This window comes from Ctenopharyngodon idella, chromosome 9 (assembly GCF_019924925.1).
Source record: "Ctenopharyngodon idella isolate HZGC_01 chromosome 9, HZGC01, whole genome shotgun sequence".
Lineage (NCBI taxonomy): Eukaryota > Metazoa > Chordata > Actinopteri > Cypriniformes > Xenocyprididae > Ctenopharyngodon > Ctenopharyngodon idella.
The window spans coordinates 18,565,747-18,584,927 of NC_067228.1; the positions used below are offsets into that span (position 1 = coordinate 18,565,747).

The 19,181-nt window shown below is 35.4% G+C and overlaps 1 protein-coding gene across 2 annotated transcripts in view; it reads left to right on the plus strand.

Annotated features, from left to right (window-relative positions):
* The first annotated feature begins 4,348 nt into the window (after positions 1-4,348).
* satb2 (SATB homeobox 2) overlaps positions 4,349-19,181 on the plus strand; it is a 41,880-nt gene continuing 27,047 nt past the window's right edge. Inside the window, exons 1-3 of one of the 2 annotated variants that reach the window (XM_051906645.1) lie at positions 4,349-4,633; positions 13,587-13,802; positions 17,272-17,454. In XM_051906645.1, coding sequence (XP_051762605.1) covers positions 13,631-13,802; positions 17,272-17,454 — 355 coding nt within the window. In that variant the 5' untranslated portion in view covers positions 4,349-4,633; positions 13,587-13,630. The remainder of the gene's footprint in view (positions 4,634-13,586; positions 13,803-17,271; positions 17,455-19,181) is intronic. The other variant, XM_051906644.1, reaches the window with a different exon arrangement.

Consider the following 19,181-nt stretch of genomic DNA (forward strand, 5'->3'; position numbering starts at 1 on the left):
GCTTTGCAATAATCAAAATGTATCTCTTTATTTTGAGTATTTTGATAAACTGAAAGCAAAGACCACTTACGACTTAAATGGTTAAGTATGCATAACGTAAATGCATAATTTACGTTATGCATACTTAACCCTAACCCGATTATGTATAGGCCTATTATTATTATTATTATTATTATTATTAAGGAATAAATGTGGAATATTAACGGATGGAATAGTCTGCTTTAATGTAGTTAAAATGTTTACTGTAAACACAGGCCTGATTTACAGTTGAGTTACATAGGCTACAGTATTAATATGTATTAAAGAATAGTTTGAGCATAATGATTTTACTAATTGTCTGTACTCTTGACTCGTATTATTAACTCGTAAGTATTGTCTTAAATGCTCTTAATAAAATTCGTTTACTAATTAATTTCGGAAATTGTGTTTAGATGTTCTGATAGCAAAATTTGTGTTCTTTCTTTCATATGGACTGATCATAGTCACCTTTGAGATTTGAAGAGGTTCACGTGAGTTTCAGTCTTCACAGGTAGGTTATCCGTTTGTGCATTTATTTAGGCCTAGTAGCTGTATGAATTAGGTATTCATTTATTCTTTGAATCGCCCACCACATCCACTCCACCTCAGTCCTGTGTATAAACCTAAAATCACACTCAATTCAATGCAATTTAATACAACTTTACTTAGGCTATACGTCTGCAAATTACAGTAATTGGAGGTGTAATTTTGATTCTGACCACTAGACGATGCTATTTCCACATATACTACTCATAGACCAGTCACTAATCAGCAATGACCTGAAGGCACTATATTTCCCCTTTTTAGCACATTACTCACTCAAGACGACGAACATCTGTGATCCAATATTATGATGTTGCCTTTTGTCAGGCGAAGTTAGTGTAAATTCCTTAGTTACCTTCAAATTAGTATACATGGTGATTTGCGAAAACTGCTCCAGATACATTTTTTTTTTTTTAAATTGGCCTAAGCTATTTTCTTCCTTGAATTTAAATGAGGTTTTTTAGCGTCGATCTGCATAAACTACTCATAAACCTTTGTATAATTTAAGGGCATTTTAAGTGATAATTGTGCAACAAAGTGTTTTTTTTTTTTTATTAATTAGCTACATTTCTTTTGAAATTTTTGAAAATGTATGGTTAATTCCTTGGTCAATCCAATTAATTTTAGACGTGTTTTCTTTGAGACAGCAGCAGCGCGCGTTCCAAACCTCCATGTAATTATTGTCATGTTTTACAGATTCATCGGCGAAATGGCTTCTTTTCAATTATTTACTTTCTCAACCTGAATTGTTTTCTTGTTTCTGAAGTCTCAGGCATATATATTTTTAATTGTTTAACGGTTTGACTCTTTCTGCTTGAATGTTGTTTTGACTCCAAGTAGTCAGCTAATTTTAGATCCCCAGTTCCCCAAGAAATGGAAAAGGGAGAGCTCATGAGGATCGTAAGAAAGATGCTCAAAAAAGATTTCCAAAACCAGAGCTCAATAATTTAAATGTGTTCGAGACACCAAGCTTTTGCGTGCAAGAAGTTCACATCAATTAGAGAAGCATTCTCTACGACAAATACACCACAGTAATGTTCATTCACATTTGGTTAAAGAATGGTTCCATTTTCTTCTATGGGGAGCAGTGTCATAGCAATTTATTACTTTTTTGTGAAATTAATACAAAATAAAATGAATAGGCCTATTCATATTTACAGAGCTTAATGATCTTGTTTAATTATTTTGATATTTTAACAAATATAATGTCTATATTATAATACAATTAATACGTTTACAGAAACACTGAAGTGAATAATAAGTTTATAAAATGTCAAGTAATAATATCTGTCTATCTAGATCTATATAAATAGATCAAACCATCTACATAGTTTGTGTTTATATATATTTGTAAATCTGTTATGTGGCTCAGGCGATAAAATATTAATTTCCTCACGGAAGTCGTATTTACATAATACAGCAGTTTAATTTTGCATTCAAATAGTAACAGAAACTATATTCATCGAGAGAGAAAAGAGAGCGAGCGCTCTGTGAATTCAGGGTATAATAGATGTTGATGATTTTTTCTTGAACATGCAAGATGAAAGATACAACCATTTAATAATTTTGGGTTAAAATATTAAGCTAACCCAAATATTTAGATTATAATTTTGTTAATTTTGATTGGATCTTTGTTTGCCTCCATTGAAAATTTAAAATGCTTAAATGTGCCGTTTTTCATACAAAATGAACGAGACATTGGCAATCGCCGAGATATAATAATAATAATAATAATAGCCTGATAACAACAACAATAATAATTTGTTTACTGCGTTTTTTCTCTATGGAATATACAGACCTGTTATTTAACGAATTATTTCTATTCTTAGCCATAATGGTAAATTTGGCTAGTGGAGTTGTGAGAGTGAAAGAGCATGTTGATGAAACAAGCAGAACTTTAGCTGATGGGAAACACATTCTTGTAGATGTTTTCATTTTGTTAGTGACCTCAAACCTGTATGCCACAATACATCAAAATGGGAACAATTGCACTCACCTTATTCAGGATTACACAGGCATCAGGCTGTATTCCCTAGTTTGTTTACGTTAATTCACATAGGAACACAGTTGATAAATGACATCCAGCTAATATTTGAAAGCATTTTCTATGGCTTCAATCAGACCAGCAGGTAATAAAAATCAAGTTGTGTATTAACAAGTTATTAGTTAGTAATTATCGATTGTATTAGCCTATTTAGTCCTTATTATCAACACATTTCCAGTTTACATTTTACCTGTCACGCAACGCTGCATCACCATCATCGTCGTGATCATTATCTTATATTATAATAGTGACGAATGAGGTTGGAGAATCAGCCAGCGTTCGCTCACACACCCCAGAGTGTCTCAAAGCAGCAGACCAGCCAACTGCACGCGCCATTGTTAATGAGTTCCCATTAAACCACTTTGGAAAAAAAGGTAAGAAACTTTTGTACAAACGTATATCTGAATGTATGCATGCATTTAAATCCTCACGTGATGCAGCTTATACAGTATGTAGCTATCTGAGATAAAGACAGCCAAACTGTTGTCAATGATCTGTTTAGGAACTATATTGTCCCTATTTTTGAGTACTAAGTTTTCAGGTTGAACTTTGACTGCTTGCATGGTGATTTGAGAGTGGTGATACCCTAAACCTTGAGCTTCGACATGCACCATGCTCTTTTTCCCCGTGTTCCACTTCCAGCACTGCTGGTTCCTCCTGGACACTAGCGCTGCGGTGCACATTTAAACCGTCAGAGTCTAGAAGATTTTCACTCTGTATAGTTTACAGCTTGTTGAGATGGTGTTATTTGTGCTTTGATTTGTCCTTTCTAATCATGATGACCATCATAAATGAGTCTTTCACTTTCAATGTGCTATGAAAGAAAAATCAGCAGTTAGAATATGAATCCGATAAAACAACAACAACAACAACAACAACAACAACAGCTCTGCTATCGACACAGAAACTGAATTAGCTGCATTTTTAGCAGTCGGTGTTCATGTGAAAGTGCCTCTTACATCATTTCCAAACAAGATTTTTCCATTATCCGTTTTAACATCAACCCACAAAACCTTCCCTGTATTTTCCCTCCACTGCACATTTTCTACTGTATGTCCTTATCACTATTTAGGCTACGTCTGTCGGGTAGATCATTCATCACTTCTGTATCATTTCATTGAGTTTAACAACAAGTGAACATGACAGGACAGCGATGCGTTCAGATCGCGTAAAATGCAATGAAAACAAATGACTGAACTAAATGAAAGCTTCTGAACGAACGTTAACACAGGCGGTATAAATAACTGTTCAAAACAGAAGTTCAACTATGTCGCTTTATTGATACCTTATACATGGAATGCATTAATTACTTACCTTGTACAGCCCCGTCCCTCCCTCCCTCCCTGTCACACTTCCACGTTTGCTCTCCAGTCCTCCTCCCCTCCCACTCCCACTCCTCTCTCGGCTCTCCGTCAGTCCGCGCGCCGCTCAAGGGAGAGATTGAAAGTGACACACTCACATTGTTGCTCTTGAGATTTTACGCCGTTGTAATAGGTAATGTCCGAATCGCACAAAGCAGATACTTGACGTCTGTTTTAGCTTTGTTTTCCCTCTGTGTGCATGCAGCAACACAAATGGACGTTTTCAGACTTTGATGCTCTCTTTGCGCCCGCTGCTGAGGTTTTCTGTTCTGCCACGGACACTCGTGACTCAAACTCGCGGTAAACGGTGAACAAGATTCCGTACTACAGGAGAGATTTTCGTCGGTCGCTTCTCGGAACTTCTAGGATCTCTGTGCTGTGTTCAATCTCGTGCACTGTCCTCTCTCTCTCTCTTTTCTCTCGCGCACTCTCTCTCTCTCTCTTCATGCTGTCTATCTCCTGCTACCTGTACCCCTCAGCTTGGAGTCTCTCAGTTCCAGTGGCTCAGTCACAGCGCACAGTGCACGGAGCCCAAGTGTCCAACACCGAACCCGGCCGTATTCAGTCCTCCGCGAGGCAGCGAGAAGCCCAGCCCTGGATTCAATACTTTTAATCAATGGACAGAGCCCTCTCAACGGCCAACCGAGGTACCGACACGCCATAAGCAGTAAGTGCAACAGAAAATAACTTTCGTCTTCTTTCATCCGATGCTTAGCGCATTCATGTTAACTGCTACAGTAACAACTGGTTCATACCTTATTGCAACTAGGCAACATTTCAAATCGAACTACAACTAGTCTGAATATAGTGTTTGAAAATGAAACTGAATTCTTTGAGGCCTTTATAAAGAAAATAAATATAGGCCCATTAAGCAGTTTATAAGGCCATGGATGTTTTACATATATTTCCACTAACAGCCTACTTGTCCTTAAGGCACGTGCAGCACCTTTGTCACGTTAGTTTCTTTATTTAAGAACTAATTTTGCTGAAAGTTATAGAACTTAGCTTAGATAGTGAATGACGTTGAAAGAATAAATTGCAGAATGCAATAGACGAGAGGGAGACTTTTGCCAATGAAACATTTACATTTTGATATTCGCCAGAATTGCATTTATTAATCAGCCTAATAATAACATGTTTTTCTGTAAATATCATTAAAAAATAATTGTAATAGGCTACATGAATTATGGCATCGTTCAATTAAGTTTAAAACTCAATTATAAAGTCAGGAATGTTTAGGACAAGAGTCATGCACCTTGTGCAGTGTCGATCGTGTGGAAATTTTAATAATGATGTTTTCTTTGAAGAATATAGCATACTTTATATTCGGTTTCAGTTAAAGCATTTATTTAATAATGCAGTTTTTCGATATTCTGTAATAATTTATTACGCTCGACGAGTGTGTCTCTTGATAGCAGAGAGTTTAAGGCCTTGAGGTTGAGCTGCTTTAAAAAGAATTTATGTTTTTATTATTTTAACATTTCAAAGAGCTAGCGAAACAATGCAAAATTATGAGACATACTGAAAGATTTTTTTGAGGGGAAATCCTGTATTTATTACAACCATCAAGCTTAGGCCTCAAGTTTAGTTTTACACGTGTTTGATTTTTTTCTGTGGTCTCATCGCCCTCAGGTCGTGTGTGTGTGTGTGTGTGTGTGTGTGTGTGTGTGTGTGTGTGTGTGTGGCCTAAATATTAATGGAATTTTTCAGACTTTTTTATTTGATAGCCTAATTTTCTAAGAGAAGGAATCTGTGACTTTATATCGAAAATGTTGTCAGGCTTCTTATATTATTTTGTAAAATTACTGAAGGAGACCAAAACAAAGATACAGCTATTAATTCTGTTCAGTTTGTCAAGTAAATTTCAGCCTTGAGAAATTGACGCTTATGATTCGTTTAACCGCAAACTTTCTTTCGTTTAACAACATTATTATTGCTGTTTTTCCTATTGTGAAGGTTATCAAAGATGATAGCATACATTAAAGGTAGCGAGACAATATTTCGCTGATGGTTCATGTTTTGTAGAATATTTTGTTTAGGTAGGCTACCTCACGTTGTTAAACAACTGCTAATTGAGTTTTTAATTTTAATGAGGAAAAAGAGCCGTTGTAAGGAGAACCTGGAGCAATCGAGAGAGCATAATACAGGTCTATGATTGCTTTATTCAAAGATAATTGCACTTTTTTGTTTCGGTAAAAAAAAAAAAAATAATAATATTAATCAAATTGTTTTCAAATTGATTAAATTAAATTGAGCATTTATTTAATTAAAAATATCCAGAAACCAGTCTAGAAACTCAACAAGGTTCAGGTTCAGGTTCCTTTATTTTTACAATAGTGAAATCTAACTCATCTAGACAAACAGCACAGAATAAATCAAGACATTAAGACAAGGTATTTGTATTATCCTCTGATAGTTTTAAAAAATGTAAATCAGTCAGAACTAATTGTAATAATGCGACGAAATAAACCGAATACCTGTCTGCTCAAGGTAGCTAAATTAGCCTATCTGGGCACAGAACAACTCGAGTCAAAGATCTCGTCACTGCTTTTCTTTTTTTCAGCACAGTGTTTCTTTTTTAAAGGACACACGTCTTTGAAAGTGATTTAGATTTTTTCTCACAGAACCCGTGGATTTTTCTTTAACAGGGGTGATGGAAGTGAACCGACCCGTCTTTGCTTGAAGAAAACAAAAAAGCATCTCAAATGAAATCGCTATCTGTTGTCGAAAACAATACACATTACATGGAAATAGAACCACAGTTTACAATTGTACTCTTATTAGACTCTGAACTCTGAAGTAAATAGCTAAATCAGAAGAAAGAAAGAAAGAAAGAAAGAAAGAAAGAAAAAACACATGCCGAGTGCACATGATTTGTTATTATGTTACATTCGATATTTTTTCCCCTGTCAGTTCAAACTCCGAGTTATGTATACATCACTTTAAAACTTTAGAGCAGTGTATTTGAAGAGTCACTCACAAAATCATGCCTGTGCAAGAGGGGAGGTATGGTTGCTATATAGCTGCCATCAGCGTTAGAGATCATTCTGTTTCTTTTTAAAGTTACATTGATGTATCCATTATTCATTTGCACAAACTTGGCCCCCATAGCCAGCGGAGACGTTTTCTTAACCAAGACCAAAAGGGGAAAAAAAAAGTTAATTAGTCTCTGTAACAGAGAGGCTCTATACGTCTCAGTAATTTTGCAGTAGATGGAAGCCTCTGAGGATACTTTAATCTCGCGCTTTGGGGAGCCCATCAGAATGGATCAAATCCAGCATTTATTCACGGCATGTTTTCTCCACCTTCAGGGACTTCAGGGAAAGTTTAGCGCCATAACCTTTTTACTAGCTTGTATTTACAATACCTGTTTACTCTTTTGTTTAATACATAAGACACTTGTCGCTGGATGAGTATGAAAGGAGCTAAGAGTTTAGTGCCTCGCAATGTCAGAATAATAAAAGTGTTTGGAAAAAAATGGCACGCAGTGACCAGCTGCGTAGCTATTATATAGCATTGCCTTATTGCTTTTATAAAAAAAATAAAAATAAAAAAAAGTTACTTCATAATAGGCTACTTGTATTTCATGAAATTTCAACAAATCTATTTAATATGCAAATTCATAAAACTCCATCCTTCCGCTAGAAGATCTAGTCCCTGACAGGTTAAACTGGCCTATGGGTGCTACGCAGTGATATACAGATGTGCGTTAGCTCGGTTAACAGGTGTTTTGTCATATCTGTTTTTATATGGTGTATAGCAGGATTGGAGCACTGTATTAGCAGACCAGCACACAGGACCACAACTTAGTTTAGTAGAATATATTCATTCGCCGCAAATAGCTCATCAAGGCCTACTAACTGCCATTTGTATGCCATTCATTCGCCTTTCTGCAACGACATGGCACTTTGGTGGCAATCGAAATTGGTCATTTTATTGTTTTTAACTATTATTTTTTTTAAATAAATAAAAAATAAAAATAGGCTAAATTCTTCCCAGAGTAGATTTATTTCTGAAAGACAGTTTCTGAATTGCCTGTAAGTCTTGGCTATACAATATAGATATTATTTCGATCGTTATTGCCCAAGGAATACGTTCATTTCACACTATATGTGGGCAAGTTGTCACAATTGAAATTGCTATTACCCTATAGTACCCTATAATCAGCGTTATATCAGCATTATATAGGCTACTTGGCTCCTTTTCTTTTTTTCTTTTTTTTTCAAAAAATTTAAACAATAAAACAATAATACAAACACTAAACGAGTTGTTTAGTGTTTGTATTATTTTGAAACAGCAAATTTGTCAAATCTAGGCTACATTACGAAAAAAAAATCTAATTATTATTTTGGCCAGAAAATGTTACCCAATAAAGGACTTTATTTATTTATTTATTTATTTATTTATTTATTTATTTATTGTGACAACTTGAAATTTATTATAAATAGCCTTGTAAATGTTTAAAAATTAAAATCTGTCTTCATTATGTAGCTGGCTCTTGCTTGAATATACATATAGGCCTATGGCATTATTGTGTTTATCAAAAGCTTTTTGAAATTTTAACTTGGAGGACAGACTTCACAAAATATTCTAATTTAGGAGGATTTTGAACTAGGTGTTTGAAACCTTGCAAAACCACTTATAGAGAAATAACACATTTTTTTAAAGTGGAGTTTTAACTCAAAACCTTACAGCTACTATATATATATATATATATATATATATATATATGTTTATATATCATCAAACCGTTTAACATTACACACCTAAATCTAGACCGCAGTCACCAAGTCAATGTGTGTGTGTTCATGTGTGTTTTATAGCCCTGCTCATTGTAGTCTACCATGTGTGATTTTTGTGAGTCAATGTGTGGTCCCTGGAAGTGTCAGAGCAGTGAGCCTGCTCTGTGGTTTGTGTGTGTTGAGTGTTTGTGTACACTTGTGTTTGTCCGCTTTTTGTCTATGTGCAAGTCAGAGCAAGAGATTTAGGGAGAACATAATAAACTGCTGCTCACTCTTTATCTTTTACTGTATAAGATGTTTATTAGCGAACTAAATGTGCTCCCCGGAAGGTCTGTCACACCTTTTCTTTGTATCTAAATCGACATATTTTCTGCACATTACCAGTATATTTGCACACTCATCCACATTATGGCAACTGTATTTGTTTCTTTACTCTCACACTAATCAATTCATTATTATCTCATTAACACTTATTCCCTTCTATCTAACATGACATGGTCTTACTGCTAAATAGAATAGACAATGTATATACGTGTATGTATGTATATATGTATGTATATATATAATATATATATATATATATAGATAGATAGATATATAGATATATATATACAATATATATTATATATATATATATATATATATATATATATATATATATCCAAGGAAGTCCCAGTATCAAGCTTGTCTTACTATGTATATTTCCAGTGCAATCATCTGTCTTGGTTACAGTTTGATCTGCCATCAAATTCATGGGTGATAAGCTGCTATCTATCTATTCTTCCCTTCCCAACGCACACACCTGTGAGACACCGAGGGGCCTTCAATACGAATCCCTCAACCATCTTCACTTGCTTTATCTGTACCCTGACTGAGCCGATGCTTTAATAACCCTGCAATAAATGAGTATCACAGCCCTATTCCCTGGTCAATAAGGTTAACGCCTCAGCATGTCGTCAACACAGAGATACCACGATACCACCAGGTTCTGTAACAACACACAGCTTTATCTCATTGCTCATTTGCATGCGTGTCTCTATTAGTTGTTATTAACTGCTGTCGGGTAAAGGGCTTTTATTACTCTGAGCTGGAAAAAAATCTAGAAATTGGACACTCTTGTCATGCCAAACAGCCTTTCCCATACCTAATTTTTTGTCATCTTGGTAGGCAACATTTCTCTCTCTCTCTCATTTCCCAACCATCTGCCTTTTTTCTCACCATTTCTCAATATCGCTCTTTTTCTTCTGTGTATATTGACTGACAGTGTGAGCATAGTCAGATCAGTAGTGTGTCGTTTACTGCCCTCAGCTTCCTGCGTGTGGTACAACTGGCAGAGGCCACTCTTACTGACAAAGAAAAACGTGCAATGTGGAAGGCAGAGGAAGGTTAGTGAGGGAAAAAGCGGAAAATGTATATTGCATTCTTAAGAGAGAGTCTCTGCAGTGTGGTCGTCGTAGTTTGGAAATTTGAGTCTCATGGGATCGGAGTTCTGTTCCACTCCCTCGTCTGGCTTCTCTCATCTACCCCTAAACATAACAGTCATTAGTTATGTTTGTAATGTGTGGCTGCAAGCATTACAAATAAAAAAAGGAACCATGTATCTGGTTGTGAATACCTATTGGTACAACATTGAAATGTAAGGTGCTGTTGTATTGCATGTTGTGTGTCATTTGTCAAGAGGGCTGGTTAGAATGTATGCTTTTTATTAGCACACAAAAACGGCATATTTACTATTTTAAATACTGTAACTTCTATATTTTACAGCGCTTCCTGCTGTAAGCAATTTTTTAATCTTGAATCAAGATCTTACTTTCTTTTTTTTTAATGTTCATAATCTTTGTTGATTATTCCTGATACCATATACTGATTAGACATATATCACTCTTTTTAAGTGATGTCAACCAGTTGGAAGGACAGCACTTAAACAAGACCAATCACACTTTTATGACGACTGTAAACTTAAAGAATAGTTCACCTAAAATTGAAAAAGTCATCATTTTCTCACCTTGATGTTGTTCCAAACCTATATGACTTTCTTTCTTCTGTGGAACAGAAAAAAAAGTATTTTTTGGCGGGAAAAATTCTAAATATGTTCATTATCAACATGTGGTGACAGAATTTTCATTTTATTGGGTGAACTGTAACTTTAAGAACTGAAGAACGTAAATTCTCTGAATACGAAACTGAAATTACAGTGGAAGATTTCATTTATTAACCACTCTCCCGTGTATGCTTTATAGTCTTCTAATTTTTTTTTTTTTAGTTCAGATACAAACAAATAATTTATCTCTAGTCTGTTGAAATAGATGAAAACACTTTCTGATGATAAAGCATTGATGAAGCCATTTCACCCTTAGTTCATCAAAAACTGTGTTTGAAGTAATGAATTCCAAAACTTTGAATCACAGTAGTTTTTTGTAAAAGTATCTAAAATAGTATATTATAACTACTATCCCTCTTCAGTAAGCTTGTATTGATCAGTCACAGCAGGTGTGTATTGACCAGAAGAAACTTTTACAACACCATCTTTGCATAGCCATTGTCATCTCCATACGTGAGTGTCAGGCAGACACCCTGGAGCTGGTCTTATCTACCCATCAAATATTTGGTGCTGGGGTGGAGGAGGATCAGAGAGAGAGAGATTGGCATAGAGATGTGAAAAGAGATTCAGACAACCTCTTGATTGGGATCGGAAGACTCATTAAAATCAGACAGGTTTGGACCTGTGAAGCCCAGTGAAGGAAGGAACAAAGACAGCCCATCAGTGCCAGATGAACTAAGACTGATAAAAGACTTTAAGGGTTGATAATACAGTGCAGCTTGTAGGCAAAAAGCTCTCATTGTTACTAAAGGCAGTGAATGCATCAAGCACAATGTACATTGTGTCCGTTTGTGGTTTCATCCTTTTCTCGCTTGGTTCTGTGCAAGTTTCTGAAACATCTAGAGACACTTTTTGTGAAGAGATTTTATTTTACCCCTGGGACTGCAAGTCTAATGGGCAAGCCCACAGACGAGCTGTTAATTAAAAGCAGATCTGTTCGCCTCATAGAGTTGAAGTGGATCACAGTGATCTTACACATAGCAGCGCATTGTATCTGTTATATTTTAGGACTTTATCCTCTATTGTTAGTGTGGTGCAGTGCAGTTCAAACTTTGGCATGATGAGTACAACAGAAATGAGAGGTAATGACTGCATGTACACTGGGGGATTGTCAGTTTTAATTGGAAAGCTGTGTTTAATGGATGCTATTAATTTTGTATATATATGCAAGTGTTTTCATAAGCATGCATGTTCATTGTTGTATAGTATTGTTCACACTTGAGCTTTATTAAACCGTCTCAAAGGCTCTGTAAATCTCTTTCTTGTGCCCGCACTCAAGTGTGAGTACAGTGTGGACCATCAGTTCTTGTCCCTCAGCAGCACACTAACACATTTCTTTCTATTCAAATGCTCTTGAAGTGTTTTTCCTCCCACCCGCTTATTAAACTCTAAAGAATTCAGACACTTGATTTCTGGACCCAGCGTTAGGTTTTTAATCACGCAGAGGCTAATGTTTTTAATTTATTATTCATTTTGAAAATTTAGCTCCAGCTTGTAATTCTCTTTGGACTTTTTTTATGTTCCATGATGATGTTTTTCTCGTCAAGGCCAGAGAAGAGAGATGTTTTCTGCATAACCACTGTGAGGAGAATAGCAGAGAGGGTGGACATTGAAATATCTATCTATCTATCTATCTATCTATATATCTATCTATCTATCTATCTATCTATCTATCTATCATCATCATCACTCTGTGTTTATGAAGTGATATGCAAATGAAAGCGCTCAAGTGGAGAGTATGTTTCTAGTCTTTAACTTTTGGCATGGACTCAATACAGCCTGGCACTGACTGTAATGGACATTACCAATATTAAAGGTTTGGCTGGAAAACAAAGACCTGGAAATTGTCCCCACAGAGCTCCCTGGCTCAGACGAATATGTACAGACATCCACGTGCATTCAAAAATACTATATTTGCACACACACACACATGCAGATATCATTTGAACATCTTAGAGTAACTTAAAATTTTGAGCATCTTTGCTTTCATATAGTATTAGCCTACAGGTCTGACATTTTGGCTACACATATAAATACACATACACATCAGTTTACATTCCCCGTAGACGCTGAAGCAGAACGAGACACTGGGCCTCAGCTTCTCTGTTTGCTGATAGTCTTGATAAGATGCCAGCGTCCTCTTAAACGATTCCCTGTATTTTAGGACACAGAGTTGGATGTCCTTGTGCTGTTGTCTGTTAGCCGCAGCTGTTCAGTTTGTGAGTAAAGGTCAGCGACAGGGAATCCTTTGATGTGTGAGTTTTCTATGTTAAAAAATTTTAAGAATCAAATAAGATCTTTAAGAACTGTGATAACTTGTTTTCAGAATCTCAATTTTATTTATTTAGCTAGCATGCTCTTATTTGATTCCTTTCAGGGTTGGACCCAATTAATGATTTATTGAATCAAAATGATGAATAATTATCATGGTCACCAAAAAATTGATTTTTGGGGGAATGCTAATTTCTTACAGTACATTTTATATTTACATTTTACAATTTAGCCAGTCCAGATCTGAGAGAATACACACCCATTTATTTATTTTCTATATACTGTGATATTTTTATTTTTATTTTTCTACGATATTTGAAATAAAAAACAGAACAAACTGTTATGTATTATTATGTTGTTATATTATTATGTCTCCCATGCATTCGCTCTTATGCTTATTCCAACTGTTTTTTGTTATTGGATATACAAATTATGATGTTCAGAAAAAAGCATATGCATTGATTTTGGCTGTGTTTTCATTAGGTCTCTTTCCCTCTCTGTCTCAGGTCCTTATCCTCTGGCTGGTGTTCCCTCTGTAGTGTGGAGGGGGATGGAGCGTGGCGGAGGAGAGAGCCCTCGTTTGCGGGAGAGCCCCGAGCGACGTGGGAGCAGCAGTCCTGATATCGGCTGCCCCCCACCAAAGATGGGCCGACTGGAACTCAACGGCAGTCCTACAGGTCCCCGCAGTCGCCACAATGGGGCCCCACAGAGACCTCTCAGTGGTAAGACATTCACAATCTTTTCTAAAAAAAAAAAAGGTAATATGATATAATAGAAATCTATTATATCATATTACCTTTTTTTTAGTAAAGTAATAAAGTGGAGAAAGAGAGAAAATAATGCTGAGAGAGATGAAATCAGGACATGTTGCAGGCCAAATTCAAAGCAGAATCACCCAGACTAGAACCATGGCACATTGTGCCTGGAGCACAGATTCTAACCGCTACACCGCTGCTTCAGCCAGTATATATATATATATTTTAAATTAGTGATATAATTGTTATAGAATAAAAAAAGCATCAAACAGCACATCTAGCTACACATTCAGCTTGGTTATCAATTTTATTGGACTTTATTAAAAGAGCCACCCATGATGCAGATCACCACTGTACACCACTGTAGTTCAGCTCACAGGAATGTTGTGGCCACTATAAGCTCAGTGAATTAAGTAGCGCTATATAGAGCTGATTTATTCCCCATGGCCAGTTATTGATTGCAACAGTAGCGTGTTTATCAGAAGGGGGGTCATATTGATTACAGTGACCCTAACGAATTGCCACATACAGTGGTGTGGTCACAGCTGTGATTAATGAATGGCTTTAAATATGTTTTTACACACGGGTAGTTGACACATAACATGGACATGAACTGTTTTCGTTCAGGTTTTTATCTACATTTTCTCAAAAAAAAAAAAAATGACAAGTCAGATATCGCAAATTTTTCTTCTAGACAGATTTATTTATTTGGAGTGCAATTAGAGACTTGCATCATCAAGCATCAGGATTCTCCGAGAAAAGGCTAAAATATCTGGGCCAAATTCTTAACAGTTATCTCCTTTGTTTCTACTTTTATTTCTCATAAGAAATGCTTGTAGAAATATATATATATTGTTTAGTTTTAGTTGTATAGCATACTATACAGGAGGATACCACTGTTACTGCTTCATTATCATGTCTGCAAACCTGCATACAGTTACACATGAAGGTAAAGTGGTTCTGACAATAAAATAGTTACACATTTTCCACTAAGGAAACATACAGTCTGTGTCCAGCAACACACAGCCACAGAACAAGTGTTATATTCTATCATCACTCACAATGTGTAATCCCTAATGTTATGCATTGGGCCAAAAATGTCATCAAGGTCAAGCTGTAATTCACCTTGACAGCGAGCAATGTGTGTAGCCAATCATAAAGCCACATATCAGATAAAGATTAGATATTTCTTTGGGGCCAAGACCTTAGCAACACACGTGTGTTTGTTCATGACTGTGTTTATGTGTGAGTATCATTTGCTGTACACCTCTGAAGCAGATTTGATTTGGCACAATATCTATGTCAACAAATTATATTCTTAAGAATTTTTTGGAATAGGTGGAGGAGGAAAGTAGTGGGGCTCTCTCTTCCTGTGCCCTGGCAGATGGGCCGAATGGTTAGTTTTAATAAGAGGTTGTCTTGAAGCAGTCTTCTCCAAACCACAATGGAACAATAAAGAGTGGCCACACACAAGTCAGACATTGCTAAAAATCATTTTCCTAATCTGTTTTTTTGTCTTGTTGTCCATCTAAAGTATCTCAAACAAAATTAATTTACTTGCATATTTGCACAAGATATTAAGTCTGTTTTTCAGAGAATATATTAGTTAAGTTTGTGTTTTACCTCTTCAGCAAATTATTTTAAAACAATCTGCCAATAGAATAAACTTAATTCAGTATATATTTTATAATTATGATTATTATTATCTAATGCAATTCTGCGTCTCAGGTAAATTTATCTTATTTTGAGGCTGTTTATCTATTCTTTCTGGGAAACAAGACAAAAATGCTGATTTATTTGCAGAATGTACTTTGCTGCTATATTTCAACACATTTAATATTGTTACTTTAGTCCGTGGCAGTGTCACACTTTTATATACAGTTTAAAAGCAAATATGCAGTAACAGTATATTCCACAGATATGCTTACAATTCTGTAACTCTAACAAATGACACACAACAAAAATATGTGCAGGCATTAATGCACATTACAACAGACAATCAAACAGACACAGAGACTAACTCAGAGTGTGTGTTGAAGCACAATTAAACACATACCCACACACACACACACAAATGAGTCAGACACAGGCTTCGCACACATGCTGTTATCTTATGATGAAACCATGCTCATACTGGGTACAGGGATGAGCCCATGGGAGCTAACGGGAAAAGAGAGAGAGAGAGAGTGAGAGACTGCTGGGAGCTGTTGTGTGTTGACAGTTATATTTCCCTGTTGGGGGAAATTCACTTACTTGAATTGGCACCGGCCCCTGGCCTGTAATTCACTCCACAAGAGCATTCTGAACTGGAAGCCAGGGTGATTAATGGAAAGGAAATAGAAATATAGGAATTGACTGATTAAACCAAGGGGCTCTGGGAGCCGTGCGTAAATGTATGTGTATTTGTATGTGTGTGTGTGTGTGTGTGTGTGTGTGTGTGTGTATAAATTAGGAGAGAGAGTTTTGTACTGCTCTGCTCTTATTAGTACATCTGGGATTTTGCCTAATGCTTTCAGCCTATAATTTCTGAAGGGTATTAATTAATAGTCTGAAGGCTTTTGAGCACTTCAGGGAAATTGAACAAGCCAGTGGAGATTGGTTAGGCCTAGATTAACCAGGAAACTTAGGTGGGATGTGTGTTTTTCAGGCATCATTAGGTTGTGCGTACTATTTCTCAACAAGCCATGAATGACTATGCATCCCAACATCCCATTAAAAGACGGGACTCTGTACCCACCAAATCACTTGCCAACATATTTTACAGGTTAATCATAAACGTTTTTAACTTAAATGTTAACAAAGTCAACACTACTAAAATAATGTGTTAAGTTACAGTGCAATGAGCCATAACCTCAAACACTGAAGGCAGAAACGTTTGCATATCCGTTGGAGGCTCATACAACTAATTTTATTAAGTGACCAATGCCGTTAGAACGCAGTCCGTTGACTTGAGAAGATATCAGCTCAGCTGCCCTGACAAAGTGGAGGGAGGCATCATAAAAAATGATAGCTTTAATGTAGTATAATGGAGCTGGTTTGATGGTAGGTTTGATACACAATCTGGGCGGTTTGTCCATGTTGAGTATTTGCATGGGCCGGGGGACAACCGATTGACCCTGTCCACCTTATTCAAATGCAATGATGAACCTATTATTCATTACTGTTTTCTAATGAATTAAAGACTTTTCTCGTGAACAGTACGTGGCAACAGTTCAAAATGATGCTATTTACATTTGATTGAGAAATAGAGCAGTGGATGGAATTTATATACTGTAGGAATATTTTAAAAAATTGTATGGAAATGAGTCAGATTACCATTTGTAGAACATCAGCTCAGTCACTGGACTCCCTTTTTAACAGACAGTAATTCAGCTCTTCTCTGTTGACCATTGTTTCTTGAATGATTTCCATGCTGTGCTGCTCTCCTGTATTGCAGGTCTGATGATTCCAGTCTTCTGTGTGGTGGAGCAGATGGATGGAGGGATGATATCAGATGGAGAGAGCCGGGAGGAACATGCCGAGTTTGTGCTGGTCAGGAAGGACATCCTTTTCACTCAGCTTGTTGAGACTGCACTTCTCGCCCTTGGCTACTCCCATAGTTCTGCAGCCCAGGCACATGGTGAGTTCAAAAGTACCCAGACTCAGAGTGCATGTACAAAGCAGTTGATGAATTTACCTCTACAATTCCATTTAAAAAGAAGAATTTTTTTTTTCAAAATTTTAATTCCATTTCCAGTGTGACAAACCAGAAGCAATGTCAGTTATGTTAACATTTTATCTTGATTTACTGTTTAATCGGGCTGCCAAAAGTTAAAGCATTTTTACACAAAACTCCCTTGTAGTTTACTTAAAATCTATATAGTTGTAAACAACTGTATTGCAGTTAATATAATATTAATTAAATTAAAGCCTACTTAAGTGTGTTCTTAAAGATAGTAAACTTTCATGACTGTTTTTTAACACACTTAAGTACACTTTTAAAACAGTACACTATGCAATCATTTCAAATGAAAAGTTTTATTTTAAAGTACATTTTAAATCATTATATTTTTTTAATGAAATACAGTTTTTTAATGAAATAGTTATTTTGATGTGTTGATTAACATACTAAATCATATGTAAAGTACTTGGTTATAGTTTTAACTGTAGTGTGTTATTTGATATTACGTTTAAAATGAATATATTTTAAATATATTAAATTACATTCAATAGAAATGACATTAAAGTATACTTTAGTTTACTTTAAATGCTTGTCAGTACATACGGCAATTGCATATAAAGATATATTTGAGTTTAATTCATTTAAAATATAGTACATTCCAAAGCATTGCATTCAGTTTGTACTCAATTAGATACTTATAAAATATATTATTTCAGTAATAAGTGCTCTTTTTAAAAGTATTATAAAGTGTACATCTTAATCACAAAGGGTGAATTACAAATTTGGGTAAATAAGATTCAGTTCATCAACACTAGATCATCTATGAGATATGCATGAGATATAATGAGAAAAAAAATCTTAATTATATATTTATATATAATATATCTATATCTTAATTTTATATATACAGTATATATATATATATATATATATATATATATATATATATATAATAAATATTGTAAATATATATATATTTACAATATTTATTAATCTAGTTTAATATTAATTTATAAATATACTGGTGTTAACTGGCATTCATAATACATTACAGTAATTAATGTTCATTTATTTCAACATAAAATGATAATGTTATGTTTATCTAGAAATTGAAATAAACCTAGATTAGTAAATGCTGTAATACCTGATGTTATTAATATGTAATATTATTTAATACATAATACCTAAATGCATTAACTAATGTTAATGAAATGGAACTTATTGTAAAGTGATACCAAAATGCAAAATAATCATATTTATTTCTGATATAACTATATGCCTGAATTAAACATGCAGTTCGTAAACATTCCATAGTACATACTCTTTCACATTCTATTTTAGGCAGTATGTTAGGCAGTATACGGTATGGAACACTACACAGGAGTAGTATGCACTGCACAGTATGCAGTGAGCAAAACGCTAGTACTCCATTCCATTACAGTTCAGAGCTATTAGAGTGGCAGGGAGTGCTGGGAGGAGGTCTGGCTGTTGAGATGTTGACAGGAGGATATACTGTTTTGGGCTTATGTGTCTGAGAACACTGAGGAGGAAGGGCATTTGTTCAACATAACTGGATCACAGACAGTCTGAAAATCCCATTAAACAAGAACAAAGGAAATGGCAAGGCAAAGAATGCGGTACTTTCACGTCACAAAAAGATGCGTGTGAACTGTATTTGTGTGTAT